The 15,750-nt window shown below is 39.1% G+C and overlaps 1 protein-coding gene across 2 annotated transcripts in view; it reads left to right on the plus strand.

Annotated features, from left to right (window-relative positions):
• The window catches only part of TOX (thymocyte selection associated high mobility group box), a 338,355-nt gene that overhangs the window by 302,340 nt on the left and 20,265 nt on the right, over positions 1-15,750 (plus strand). For both annotated transcript variants that reach the window (XM_062188463.1, XM_062188465.1), the window contains 2 exons: positions 1,149-1,379; positions 12,792-12,872. In XM_062188463.1, the coding sequence (XP_062044447.1) occupies positions 1,149-1,379; positions 12,792-12,872 (312 nt within the window). The remainder of the gene's footprint in view (positions 1-1,148; positions 1,380-12,791; positions 12,873-15,750) is intronic.

Here is a 15,750-nt window from a genome sequence, read left to right on the forward strand (position 1 = left end):
TCTGCCTCTCAGCCTCTCACATAAATAAGTAAGTATGTTACATTAGATAAGAAGAGGAATCTATTGTTAAGTAGATTTACTTAGTAAAAGCTATTTTAGAATTCTCTAGAATCTGGTTTCCAGAGGTGCACTCTCAATCAGATAGCCATTATTTATATGTAGCTATTTAAATTTGGATAAAGTTTCAGAATCTAGCTCTTTATTCTCTCTAGAACATTCACACAGTCATTAGCTTCACATGGCTATTGACCACCATATAAGATAGTGTAGAATGTAGAACTTCTGCCTCATTAAGGAAGTTCCTTTGGAGAGCACTGATCTAGTGTCTGGACCATGCCATTCTCTAAATCATATGCATTAATACATTTTTCCCAGAAGCATTTCAGAGAACCAAATGCAAAGTTAAAAAAATTCAACTTTATTTATTTGACATGTTGCCCCCATGGTTTTAAAGTTAAAGTCATAATTAGAAAGACATGGATAAATTCCCCAGGAGGAAACAAGACTAGGGTTACTATAAGAAAAAATCTTTTGCCAACACAGTTATAATAAGGAGAAAGAGTCAGAGTTAAAATGACAGTATCTCATAATGTAATAATATAAAAAAGAATAAAAAAAGTTGTCTGAGAAGCAGAGAGACACAGAAAGACAGAGCTGAAATACCATGTGGTATTTCGTTCCCCATATGCTTGCAGCAGCCAGGACTGGGCCAGGCCAAAGGCGGGAACAGGGAACTTAATCCAGATTTTCTGTGTGGTATGGCAGGGACCAAAGTAGTTGAGCCATCAACTGCTGCTTCAAAGGATGTGCACATTAGCGGGAAGCTAGAGTGAAGACCCAGAGCTGGAACTCAAACCCAGGCACTCCAATATGGAATACAGGCATTCTCACCACCATCCTAACCACTAGGCCAGACTCCTCCCACAATGTATTTTCTAAAGCTTTTGAAATTAAGGATGACTATGGTGACCCCATGGAATATGAAGTTTTATTTGAAAAAAACAACAAAACTATGTGTCCCTGAGGAATGTTTGTGTTTGTGCAATAACATACAGGTGAATATGTATGTAAGTCTCCAAGGAAAACAGTATGACTTGATTGCAAATTTTCTTACTTCCTCTATAATTCTATTTTACTCCTTGTTTCAGATCAATGGAGGAGAGAAGAGGCCTGCCTCTGATATGGGGAAAAAGCCAAAAACTCCCAAAAAGAAGAAGAAGAAGGACCCTAACGAGCCCCAGAAGCCGGTGTCTGCCTATGCGTTATTCTTTCGTGATACTCAGGCTGCCATCAAGGGCCAAAATCCAAACGCTACCTTTGGGGAAGTCTCTAAAATCGTGGCCTCAATGTGGGATGGTTTAGGAGAAGAGCAAAAGCAGGTAAGAAGCGATTCAAACTGGAGTGGGAAGCAACATGACTCAAGGCAGTATCTGTACTGAAAGAAGTCACTCCCGAGGGCTTCCAGTGAATTCTTCAGACACCAGAATTAAGGCTGAGAGTGTGTTCCATCAGAACCAGACTCCAGCAACGGTCACATACTTTTATTTTTCTTTATGCTCCTCCATAAATAGCTTGTTAGTTCCTCTGTTTTAAAGTTTATGTAGTGTAGTTACTTTTGGAAGGACTTTTACATATCCCAGCCAGGATTACGTCATTCCTTAATGTTGCCAATGTGATCATAAAGACTTCAAAAACAGAAATTCCTAACAGTATTTTGAAATCTGTCCACACCTCTCTCCGACACTTACTATTTACCCTTTTGTCATCAAAACCCTCTTTGCTCTTTTGCTAAATGAACCTCAGATTTAAGGGTTTCTACCCTTAGCCATTCCCTATAGACCACCAGGCAATGTTATTCAATCCTCCATATATATTTATACCATTTTCTGAGGCTGTGTTAAATGGGACCAGATGCCTGGTTTCTTTTCGTCTCTTGCGGCTTGCCATGGTGTGACTGAGGACCAGCTGAGGAAGGGCATGTGAGACAACTCAGCCATAGCACAAGTAGCCCAGAAGGTTTTAGCGTGGGGAATCACGGACAGAGGATTCAGAGTTCCATAGTGGATGTAGCCTGCCTAAGTGAAAAAGCAATGCTGATCCCCAGGCCTAGATGTCCACTGTCATCTTCTAGAATCTTGTCATCTCAGAAAAAAATATAAGTGGCTATTATTAAAATAAATCACTGAGGGGCCAGGTGTGGCCTAGCAGTTGAGGAGCTGCCCGAGACATCTATATCCCATGTCAAAATGCTCAGGTTTGAGTCCTGGCTCTGCTCCTTCTTCCAGCTTCCTACTAATCTGCACCCTGGGAGGCAGCAGATAATGGCTTCATTACCTGGTCCAAGCTACTTACATGGGAGACTTGGATTGAGGTTTAGGCTGCTAGCTTCAGCCTGGCCCAGCCCTGACCTGACTTTGGCTCTTGCAGGTATTTGTGGAAGTGAATCAGTGGATAGTTCTCTAACTCTTTCTCTCTGTCTGTCTGCCTCTCAAATACATTAAACAAATAAATATTTTAATGTCATTGACATGACGATGCAGCTGCAGCTTTAATTCTTGCAGGGTTCTGAATTGCAATAATGATGTGTTCATGTCATATTTTATCCTTGATAGAGACAATTACCACTCCTTATCAAGTCCAGGAAAGTATGTTATAAAAAAGGAAAGCAAGAAAACGAGAAAAATCTCAAATCTATTTATACATCTAGAAGAATGTTTGCATTAACATCTATAATGTATTTAGTGTTTTATATTTTTAAATCACTTCTGCATTATTTATCTCACATGTTCTACTAAATACATTTGGATATATAAAAAAATTATTATCAAAATTTTCTAGATTATGAAATGGGACCAGATAAGTTAAATTTATTTATCTAGCAAATCTCTGTTGAACAGGTCAATTCTAAGCACTGTTCTAGGCACTGGGGACAGAGAGAGAAAAGATAAACAGGCTTCTACTGTGATTTCTCTGAGGAGCTGTGACTAGAATTCATTATTCAACTTAGAGCTCTTTTCATACAGACCTTATGAAATCAATAATGGTTGCAATAATAAAACTAGTTGCTAAGAAAACACAGATCCTGCCCCTGCCCCCATTTCCTCCAAACTCCCTTTTCTGTAAGTCAGTGCCATCTTCTCCCATCTGAAATCTCAACACATTTTATGTCCGCTGCACAATTGCTAGCCTGCAGGATTGCCTTCCCAGGAATGCACAGGCCTACCATCTGGAGCACTAAATCGCAAGAGCCATCTTCAGAGATGGGAAACACATCCCTGAAATTTCTCTGTGCACTCAATTAAAATATGTGTCTCCCTATCATTAGGAGGAGTGCTAACATGGTGTTTCGTGATTCTAACTGAAACCTACTAGAGTTGTTTCAGGATTTTAGAGCTGGCTTTTATCCCAACTCAGCTTAATTTGTTCTCACACTCCCAAAGCTAAGGTGTGGTTTCCAATGAATGTTGGGAGATCGTGGTGGAATTGTGCGGTGACTCCATTCTTGCATTCAGTAGAGCATCACTGATTGGAACTATGTCATCCTAATGCCTCCCTATCATACCCACAATGCCACATGAGTATACATCTCTCTCTGGTCCAGTAACCCCTGTGTGTGTGCTTGGATATGCATCAGGCTCTCGGCCCATGAATTATTTTGCTTTATGAAATGAAACTTCCTGGTGGAAGCCTCCAGAAAGTGATTTCCCTTCCCAACAACTGTATGCAACAACCTCTTGTTCATGAGATGGCACCCATGGTGCCACTCGGAAGACTCGGCCCCTGTCCCCTACCCAAGACTCAGTGACTGGATGGGAGGCATCGTTCCAAGGCCCAATAGCTTGTGCTGTATCCAGAGCTCTAGTTTGAAACACACCAGTCACTTGCTCTACTAATCATCTTACTTGTCTTACCTGTGTCCCTGACCTCAGTTACTTGTCCTGCTATTTCCCATTTTTCAGCCAGGCCTTTGAGAAGAAGCGGGTCTTAAAAAGGCCTTCCTAGCCCAAGGTTGGTCCTTTGCATACCAATATTTACAAAATCAGCACCTAGTCTTAGGCTAGCAGTAGAAAAGAATAATGATGATGCTGACCAGGTATGCGTTAAGGCTGTAAATATAAAGCAGAATGTTTTTTTGCACTAACTCTATTCTAAGACTTCTTATTTGAAAGGTAGCAAGAAGTGGGTATGATGTCTACATTCTTTTTGTCTGATCATGTAATGTTTTTACAGATGCAAAGAATTTGAGATTCACTCTTCCCAACTCTCATGTTTTAAAGGGAAAGTATTCCCATTCTCCCATTTTGGCTTTTAAAAGTGAGATGGAGCTTTCCTAATGTACATATTATAATTATGATGAAATATTTAAGGCTTTTTAATTGCACCCATAGGATGACAAAACATTTTCCTCTTTCTCTTTTGTATTTTATTTCCCATTTAATAAGTAACTTGTAATGAGTCTACCTTTGGGTTCTCTCTTAATGGGAATAGTTGGGACTGTAGGGAGGGGACGATTTATTTTATAATTAGAGGATGAAATTATATAATAATTGACCTATGTAGCTCATTAGGTATTATCAAGCAATTTCATCAAAATGCAGTTGCTAAAAAAATTATGCCAAATCTGTTTAGGAAAATACCTGGAGAGAAATAATTCCATTTTTTTCTTACAAAAACAAAATGAAATATCTTTAAAATTGAGCACTTGTTTGAGAGTTGCCAAAACAAAGTATTGGGTCATTCCAAAATGATTTGTCTCCACACCTAATTCTTCATTGACTTAACAGGGGTTTGACATAGCCTGTCCTTTTCACATCAAAGATGCTCTTGCTTAATAAAACAAGTGAGACTGCAGATTATGGTAATAGGCATGGTTTCCGACACACTTAGGATGCGGGCCATCCAAGGCGCAAGCAGAGGCAGTGTCCAATGAATGAAATCAGACTCTGCTAACCAAAGGGCACAGGCTGCTTTGGATGAGCCACCATTCTACTGCGACCTGGTAGCCCTTGTCTCATAGTTTGCAAGAGTTGCCAGCAAAGCAAACACATCTGCCTAGAATACACGTGTGGACCTTCAGAAAATTTCTGCAGAATATCCCAAAGTGTCATTGTGCTGTATTACCACCTGTTCTCTCCCTTTGTGTTGACTCATTGTGCCAACTGTTTCAAACTGCAATGAATTACTTTTTGCTCTCATTTAATACTCAACTTGGGAAGCCCCCCGTACTGCTGTGTGTTTTGAATAGAATGCTCCGGGAGCAGGTCAGAGTCTGACTCAAAGTTTTGGATAAGCATGCATGTCACAAAAGAAATCCACGTGCCGTTGGCATCGTGTAGGCAGCTGGTTGGAGGAGGAGGCTAAGGTTTTATGTGCCACAGTTGTCATAATAGCACACAATTACAAACTGCTACAAACATAAACACAGACTGGGGAAAATGGACAAAATTATCGATGACTTATTGGGGGCTCAGAAAATTACAATATTTCAGCACAGACAGCACTTAGCGAGATGACAATTGATGTTTTCTGGACGACCAGAGAGAACGTGACTCACGGAGCTGCCGGGTGTTTATGTCACATGTTTCCTGCTTGTGGCGCGTGGGTGGGAACACGAAGCCACTACGGGAAGAAGAAGGAGCAATGTTTTCAGAATCCATGGTCAATGAGAAACTCTATGTGTTTCATTTCTGTGAAGAATCTTTCAAAGAAGAGTCATCAAAAGGAAGCTGAAAGAAGCAATAAAAAAAATCCTCCAGAAACACAAAATCTCCCTTACAAATTCTCCAAACAAACTCCATGTATGAGAGATCTCCCCATTTTTATACTGAGGAAGATGGTGGCTGCATCAGAAATGGGAGCAGAATGGTGTTTGGGATTCCAAGCGGGGGTTTTAAATGCTAATGAATCCTAAGACAATGCAGAGCCCATTTCAGAAGCATGCTAAGTTGTTTAAGGCACCAGATGGAGAAGGGGAATAAAACACAAGTATTGCTGTCATGTTGGTCTCTGCTACTTGCCTTTCACTGACTGGAACCGATGGAGGAAGAAAAATAATTAAGTGAGCAGTGTCACCCCACTTGTAGTAAGCTGCTTGGAGTTTCAGCCATCCTCAGCATCTTTTTTTAATGACGCCCACGCTCAATTTCCTGTCTACCTCTGTTATTTCTGAATTCTCTGATTCTGGTCGTTGTCGTACAGGGCCTGGGCACATTGTGACACCCTACAAAATCCAAAAGCAGACTCGCCTTTGAGGCAGAATAGTTTGGTCCAGAGAGCTCTAAAGGGTTCTTAGGCCCTTTTTCAGCCACAAAAAGTCACCTTAAATCAGAACCAGATGTAAATCACTAAATGAACCTTAAGTTCCTAATTGGAGACACAGTCGGGCTGTAAGACATTTAGCAAATTACAAACAAAATGTTCTTGTTTACATTACATTAAATGGCTTTAAAGCTGCAGCCAAAGAGCTAAATAAACATGCTGTTATGCTAAAAATGGAGTGGAAAGCCTATTCAGAGTGTGGTGTATACAGGAGAAACCACAGCCCGCGGAGCAGTTCCCTAAATGCTGGCCCTGTCGTGGGCTGGGTGTGTGGATTTTCCAGAGCGCATGGAGTAGATATCCCGTGCAGGGAAAGCATCTGAACAGAGTAACATACGCCTTCTTTCAGGATGCATAATTCATATCCAAGGATATTAGCCTTAGCAGTTCAGCTCAATAGCAACACCTCATTATTTTATCTCTCAGTATTTATTCCTATGTTTGACGCCTCATGAAATTACTGTTAATGTGTTTATATAAGGGCAGATCTGACACAAGTGGGAAGAATGTAATTTCCTCCTCATTCTTCCTGCTGTTGTGTCCTCTTCCCTGGTAGAAGTGGCAAGTGTAAATAGTTAATTTGCTTCAATTATGAGCCTGTCCTGCTAAATTAGAAGCAGCAGGGATATGAAGAGCCAGAATTATACTTAGGAGGCAGCTGACAAATCCTCTGAGCCCACAGAATCAAATCATTCACTCCTCATTGGAGCTCAAACACCCACTACGTAAATGCTGCCGGGGGTTTTTTCCCCTCTTATCTTATGATACAATTTGGACTTTCATGTCAACAATACTTAAGGTTAACAAAAATCCTGTTGCACTATGACGTTCAGACATGTGCTTATCTTGGCTATTTCCTTTGAACATGATGCATTTTCCCAGTTTTTAAAAATGCAGGAGTCAAGGATATGTAAAACAATTGTTCACTTAAAAGCTGTAGAATATAAGCCAAGTTTGTATCCATACACATTTGAAACTGAGGGGCCGGCACTGTGGCTCACTTGGTTAATCCTCCACCTATGGTGCCCACATCCCATATGGGCGTCGGGTTCTAGTCCCATTGCTCCTCTTCCAGTCCAGCTCTCTGCTGTGGCCCAAGTGCTTGGGCCCTGCACCCACATGGGAGACCAGGAGGAGGCACCTGGCTCCTGGCTTCGGATTGGCGCAGCGCTGGCCATAGCGGCCACTGGGGAGTGAACTAAGGGAAGGAAGACCTTTCTCTCTGTCTCTCTTTCTCTCACTGTCTGCAACTCTACCTATCAAATAAATAAAAAATAAACAAAGAAAAAAGAAACTGAGCAATAAAATTATTGGATGAAATGGTGAGCACGTTTTACTGCTAAAATACAGGTATGTGTATGCACATGGAAGGATTCGTACACAAATGTGATTGTTGCATGCCTCCATGGCTGTATATGTATGTAGTACATGTGTTCAAATTCTGTGCTTACACAGAATGGAGCATTTTATGTAAAAGTTTCCATGAAGTTGATAGGGAGATCATTCAAATATAAAACTCACTCAAGTCTGTTGTGCTTCATGTATTTGGAAAACTGTTTTGGATGGGTTATGGATCTGCATATGAAACCCTCTGCTTCCATTAATGTACTCTTTAATTTATAAGGGACAATTAAGTAATTTTGCTATCAGCATTTGTAGTCATGTTAACTCATGGAAAGAGAAACCTGAGACCAGGGATGATATCAGTAAATACTTACTGGGCACTTCCTGTGTACCAACCACTACCCTGCAGGCTTGGGCTTCTGCAATGAACAGAATGATGTGTTGTATCGGAGAGAAGCACCAAAGTGAGTTCTCCATGCTAGGAGGGGCCATTGATCAAAGAAAAATGGGTTGTGTGACACCAGATTGACTTGATTCACATCATGGTTCTGCCATATACTTCCTGTGAGATATTGGGTAAAATAATTATCCATTCTAGTCTGTATTTTGTTATCCAATAAGGATAACAATAATAATGCAACATTTGTGTTTATAGAATTATATATATATATATATCTTCATGTAGACACAAAAAATGCACACAAATAAGACCTAATTTTTTATGCTGTCTTGATTCCACAGCTTCAGCACCTCACATTACAGCAGATACGTATTAGACACCCAGTATCTTGATTAAGTGTAATTGAACAACATCATGCTTTCCCTAGTCATCCTCCTTGAAGAAATCAGCATCCATATTTTGTAGCCATTTTTCAGGCAAGGAGGTTGCTTCTGATTCCTGCCATCCCAGAAACAGGAACCCCAATATTGTTGAGACTATGGAGATGGTTCTAGCAATCCTCAAAAGGAATCAATAGCAAGATCTTTGTCACATTCTATGGTATTTGCAATCCTCTGAATACCTCTATATAAGTTCTCTGAGTTTCAAAACATTTTTAAAAATGCTGAAAAAGTTACACAAGATGGACATTTAACCACATTTAAGGACTAAAGTCTATCTAAATACAGATGAACTTGTTCCAAATGACCTAAACAATAATGCCTTGAAAGAAGCTACAAATTTTAAATTCCTTAAGGATATGATAGAGAAATGTGATTAAATAATGTTTCTACATAACTAAATTTCTAAGCATTTTCTCTAAATATGAAATTTAAATTTAAAAACTACATTTGAGGTTAACCAAAAAGAAAAACACCGTTTAGGGCTTTTTAACAGTGTTTGAATAGAATCCAGAAATGGAAGAATTTTACATTTTTTCATCCTATTATTATAAAGACTGTTGAAATAAACCATGGCTAGAAATGAACTAAGAACCAGAGCAAAAAAGGAAGGAAGAGGAATTAAATAGTATTTGTAAGATCTTGCTTTTCTGTGTGAGTGGACGGATTGTTTGGGGAAGAGCTGAAAGTCAAAGAGTAAAATGACAGATTGTGCAAGAATTTTTTTTCTATTTGTTATATTCATTGATATGGACCTGCTGATTTTAATTAGGGATTATCAGGCTATAAAAACTTACACACATGCTGATATTTAGAGCATTCACAAAGGACTCAGAGAATTACCCAATCACAAGAACAGGATTTGGATTCTCTAGATTTGCTATCTGATGTCTATCTACGTATGTTTTAGCTTAGCCATTATATATGTTTTAGTTTGAGCACTAAGATGTAATCCTGAGATAGGATATAGTTGCTTTCTTGGAATAACAAGCCACAGCATATTACTAAGTTAGGACAGGATGAATTCAAAAGTGTTTGGATGAGCTGGGGAAGATGATAAATGATGTATTATGATTTTTAAAGCCTCATCTGGCCAACTTTGCACTTTATTTCAAACAGCTGTGGACCATTTGGAAGCCATTTTGTAGCTCAACTGAGTACTAATATTTACTGTGTGAATCACATACCTTTAAAATATTTGTCTTTCCCTGAGAGAGACAGACTGTTTCTTTCCCAAATTTAACGTTGACATAAATCAGACCCATCCTCGTAGGTTAGAAGGTTTGTGCACTTGATCCTTGCAAAAGTTGTTCGTGGCCAAATACAGTCCTCTGATATCGGAGAGTTCTGCAAGCAAAGGGCTTTCGTCATCCATAATTACAGGATTTGAAAGGTACTTAAAGTTTTTACTGATAATTTAAAAATATTTCTCCTAAGGTAAGAATTTCCCCCACTGAAAGTGGAATTCTTACATGTGGATGTCATTCTCTTATTTTAGGTTTTCTTTGGACATTTCCAGTAAATATAAATTCAAACAGCACCCTTGTCCAGTTTTAGAAGGTAGCATCAGAGAAGGCTCATTCAGGGTGTATAATATTGGAGCCATTAGGTAGCTCTCAAGGTCTAGGTTCTAATTATTGCCTCAGATTTTAGTTCTGATCTGGCCTACTCCCCTTTAAACCCAATTACAGGAATATAGCTCCTGAAATTACCCCCCTTTGAATTCTCCTTCCAAACATCTGCAGCTATTCAGGAAAGAGTGTATCCATCAATGCGTGTAATGCGGCATGATGAGTTGACTGTTTTCTGAAGGGGTATTTAGGCACTTAGATGATGATCCTGTGTAGCTGATCATCAATAGCCAATAGGGAGCCATTTGTACAAAACAGAGGACTCCGACTGTTAGTCAGGTATCCCGTAACAACATCGATCCCTCAGTGAAACCTGGACCACATATTCAGCCTGCAATGCTTGGAGTTAGCCACCTTTTTCTCTTGATTGTTAATGAACACATTTCAGGAAAATTAACTCTTTGTGCAAAGTTACCTGTTAGAGCCCAACAGAGCGACAGCATCATAGTACTACACTACTGTGACTGTTACTGTAGAAACCAGATGAAGGAAAGATGAGAGATGCTTCAATAAGACCATAGGGCAATACCGTCTTATCTGCTGCTGCAATGCTACAGGCCAAAGTGTATGATTTGCCTTTGGAAGCTAAATGAACCCCGAGAATCAATTGGTGGAGTATCCTAATAAAAACATAATATGAATGCTCAAGGTATAGAAATGTGTATCATCAAAGATGTATTTCCCAGTTATTTGCTGCAAAGTTCTGAATAGGACATCTGCAGTGTAGGAGAAAAAAAACCTCTCAAAACAGTGATAAGGTATTTGGATAAATGTAATATTGTCAAAGTTATTAATTTGAATTATGAATTAATTATGAATTGTGTCTGGAAGAAGAGGTTTAAGGAAAAACTATAAGCAGAAATCTCTCTCTCAAATAAAAGTAAATCAATAAAAAGCAGAACTCTGTTTTTGTCTGTGGCTGCACCAAGCATACAATAAAGATGGATCACACTAGTTCAAAGGCATTCTCACTAGTCAATTTTTTTTTGGATTCATATGTGAATTTCCAAAAATGAATCTGAATTTTTCCTCCAATAATTTGCACAGTAAATTTAGAATACCTCTGTACTTGAATCAAGATATATTGGCATTTTACTTAAAAAAAAACTTAAATAGAATATTTAACAATGCTTTAGTTTCATATTTAGTGAAGATGGCACAATGATTATAGGATAATATTATACTAATTCATAATTCCTTCCTTTAATTGACTTTTATTATACCAAAAGGCCAAATATAAAAGCCAGGGCTGCAGACCTCCCTAAAGGAGAATAATTAGCACATTCATTTCAGAGGGTCTTGTTCCAACTCTAGTGACAAAGTTACTCATTTGTTGACCTTAAGTAAAATGTTCTAATTAAAATATTCATGAGTAAATAATATTTCTCACATTTTGCATTTCACAGTTGGGCACTGAGCTGAGCTGAGCAAACCACAGCAAGCAGTAGAAATCATAAATTGACTCCTGCAGTCAACAGGCAGTTACTTTGTCTCTATCATAATTTATATGTAACTCCTCTAATTCCAAAGTCAATTCAGTACAATCTGGGTCTGTTGTTTAGCTTAACATCACAAAATAGTGGCTAAGGCTTGTTCCCTTCTGTAAAACTCAATATGAAGAAAATGTCAAATAGTTATATCAATGAAAATATGTTTCCATGCACACAAAAATGATGAAAAATATTTTGTTCTTTTGAGCTGACTTTAAAAGATCGACAAAAATATACTCCAGAGCCTTGAAAGAATCAACTTAATGCTAGCAGACAACCATGTGTCTTCACTTTGCTAATCTTTCATTTTCAACTCTTAAGGACTCCTCTGTTTAACTTAGTGCTATGACCTTTAGCATTCAAGCAACTCATTATTCAGTCCTTTTGCTCAATTTAGGGTGATTTTACTTTTACTTTCAAAATGATTCCCTCTCAGAAATGAAAAGCTTCTGCAAAGTGAAATTCATTCCAGAACATTCTTAGCTTTTCAAAATGAGGTGTTCACAGACCCATGTCATCCAGCGTTTTTGTTGGAAAGGGCATGACCAGCACAGGCCACACTGCATGGCACACATCTGTAGTCCTCACCCACCTGAGTCCCCACTCCCCTGGCCAGTATGTCTTTGAACCACTGATTCCAGCATCTTTGAAAATAGAGCTTCAAGGCTCAAAAACTGAACATATGATGAACCTGTGAACACCATCACATTTCCCAGTATTTGCTTATTGAACATGATTTATCATTTTTGATTTCTGTTTTTGTATTTAGCATGGGAAATACTCATGTATATCAGGGTACAAATGCAATGTGGAATCATCTGCCCATTATATAAATACAATTGCCTTATTTACTCACATGTGGTTTCCCTGGAAACCGTCATCAATAGTCTCTTTCTAAGCCAACTGCCTCCACTCTCAAAATAAACTGGATGAATCCTTTCATATACTTTATGTAAGATGTGACCATTTTACTATTAATGGTCTTCTTATTGAGTATCTTTCTACCTTTCTTTAAAATCTGTTTCAGTAAGAGAAAACAATTTTTGGTGAGATATATAGTATTATATGATATAATTGTATGTGTGTGCAATTATCATTCAGCATTGCACTTCTCTGAAAACAAAGGCATATGCACTTTCTAATTTAAGACTCTTTGTTGTTGTTTCAGGTCTATAAAAAGAAAACCGAAGCTGCAAAGAAAGAGTACCTGAAGCAACTCGCAGCATACAGAGCCAGCCTTGTATCCAAGGTAACGTGCAATTGTGTGGTATTGTGACGGATTGTGGCCATCAAGGTGCAGGCTTTGATAGTCATTGAGAAGCATAAAAGATCACTTTAGCATTTCTGCACAATCTTCTTTGTTGCAAAAAAAAAGCAGATCCCAAACAAAGCTATATGTTTCAGAAATATTTGTGACTCCCTAAAAGAGCAGCACAGCCTCCTCTGCACCTTTTAGAGCACACTGTCCACCCATAGAGTGAGGGGTTGCTGGGTTACTCACAGCACCCTCTTAATCCTGAGTCAAAGGCCTGTTTCTCCATATCCCACTCCCAAATTACTCCACCCCATCCTCTTGGCCTTGATTCACGTGATGCCAACTGCTTTAAGTTGTAGCCGCATTATTAGCATCATTAGGAGGTAAACTGGCCAAAACAAAAAGGCATATCATTTTGTTTGAAAATAGAAACACCACTTACAAAATAGTTGGTACTTTTGAGTATCTCAAACTCCAGTCCTTCCTGTTATAAATACTCAAGAGTTGACTCTATTCAGTGTCATGTTATCAAGGATACACTGCGCTTTATAGAATGCTCATGGAGTTAACCTCAGAGAGATGAGCTGACTCAATGAGTACCCTCAAGTTCAAATCTGGATGTTACTAACATCTATTCCCATTCGGGAAACTTCAAAATAATTATATAAATTAGTCTTTTATTGAAGAAATATAAAATGATATATTTTATATATATTCTGAATGTATTGATACAGATAAAACAGAAAAAAGGACAGAATGCAAGTGCATTCTCTTGGTTTAATCCAACATCATGTTCTACTTCCAAGGCATGATGTGGAAAACTACTATTTAGGATTTAACTATATATTTTCTGCTGATGCCATTCCACATTTCTGTATATGTATAGAATTCACAGAATGGAGGTAAAATTATAACAAAAAAGTGTAAAATGTTAGACCCACCAGCCATTAACTATGTGATATTGTTACAGATTTTAGAAAATATAGGGGGAACTTTTACAAATCATCAGTTACTTTTTGAACATTTCACATACAGTTTTTTTTAAGATTTATTTTATTTATTTGAAAGACAGAGAGAGGTAGAGCAAGAGAGAGAGAGAGAGAGAGAGAGAGAGAGAGAAAGATCTTCCATCCACCGATTCACTTCCCAATTGACTGCAATGGCCAGAGCTGAGCTGATTCAAAGCCAGGACCCAGGAGCTTCTTCAGGGTCTCCCACACAGGTGCAGGGGCCCAAGGATTTGTGCCACTGTCTACTGCTTTCTCGGGCCATAGCAGAGAGCTAGATCAGAAGTGGAGCAGCCAGGACAAGAACCAGCACCCATATGGGAAGCTGGCACTGCAGGCAGGGGCTTTAATCTGCTGCACCAAGGCACCGGTCCCCATGCAGAGTATTAGTTCAAGCATTTTACAACAAGAAAATCAATGACATGAACTCTCAATCTCAATACAATGACATGCAGATTGCAGAAGGCTGTGTTACTGACTCAGCCCCCAGCGTCCTCAGATTTGCTCTTAGCTGCAACTTTTCCTACTATTCAGGCTGGGAGCTGCAACCCACAGTATACAGCAATTTGTGTAAATGCTGCGAATTGCCATTTCTACATTTAAAAAACCAAGCACTTTTTTTTTTACAGCTTACCCTGACATTTTTTCCTCTCCTTGGCAGTAGGAATTTTCCTAGAGTTGTTGAATCTCTATTTATATACAACTATCTATTGTGAGTATACAAATGGAAGGAAATTGACAAACACCCTGTCCAGGTTAGGAAAATGACCCTCTGATGTTATATGCAAGTGGAGATTTCCTGTATCGCCCGCTGGGTACCCACAGAAAATATACCAGCCTTACTCTCCCATAGCATATGGTAACATATGTAAAAACCCATGTTTTGGAGTCGGCATTTGGTTTGGTGGTTAGGCCCTCATCCCACTTTCAAGTGCCTGGCTTCATTGCCTGACATGGATTTCCAATTCTAGCTTCCTGCTAATGCAGACCGTGGGAGGCAGCAGTGATGGCTCAGTGGTTGGGTTCCTGCTGTCCGCATGGGGTACCTGGACTGTTTCCAACTCCTAACTCTGGCCCCTCATTTATTTCAGGCATGTGAGAGTCAGCCAGCAGAGTGAACCAACAGATGGAAGTGCTCTCTCTCTCTCTCTGGCTCCCAGATAAATAATAATTTTGGAAGTGCTTTAATTCCATTTCTTTTCCATTTTAATGATGATAAGGCAAATAATAGCCATTCATATTTCAATATTTTCTATACTAGAATTTTTTTACTCCATTGTGAATTATTTCCAGAACTATTCTAAAAGATCTAAAGTAACAAACAGAAAATACTAAGGATATCATGGTTACAATTCCACAGAACCACCATCAGCCAGCCAGGCTTTATTATTTTTTTCCATCCACCCATTCACATATTCCTTTGGAAGATTTGCCTTGGGTGTGTAAGCTCTGGTCTACGCACTGGCCAGGCTCAAGGATGTAGTGGAGAACAGGCAAACTTATCTCCCACACCTACGGAACTTTTGCTTTAATTAGACGAGATTAGGAATGACAATATGAACAAATAAACTATGAAGGTCTTTGAGAATCTAAGTGTTCTGAAGGAAATCAAGCAAAAGTTCAGCTAGAGTGGTCTGCAAAGGCCTCCCTGAGGAGGTGACATTGGAACTGGGATCAAAGGATAGGAGCTTGCAGAGCCAAGCAGTGCCACTGAAAGTGCAAAGACTTTGAGTGCAAAAATGTCTCGTTCAGTTCAGTGGGTGGCGGCACGGTGGAGCTAAGTGAACGTGGTTTGAGATGACCCGGGAAGGTGGACGGGAGTCAGATCACAATCATCTTGTGAGACGTGGAAAGAACTGCAGTTT

Source organism: Lepus europaeus, chromosome 4, assembly GCF_033115175.1.
Source record: "Lepus europaeus isolate LE1 chromosome 4, mLepTim1.pri, whole genome shotgun sequence".
Taxonomy (NCBI): domain Eukaryota; kingdom Metazoa; phylum Chordata; class Mammalia; order Lagomorpha; family Leporidae; genus Lepus; species Lepus europaeus.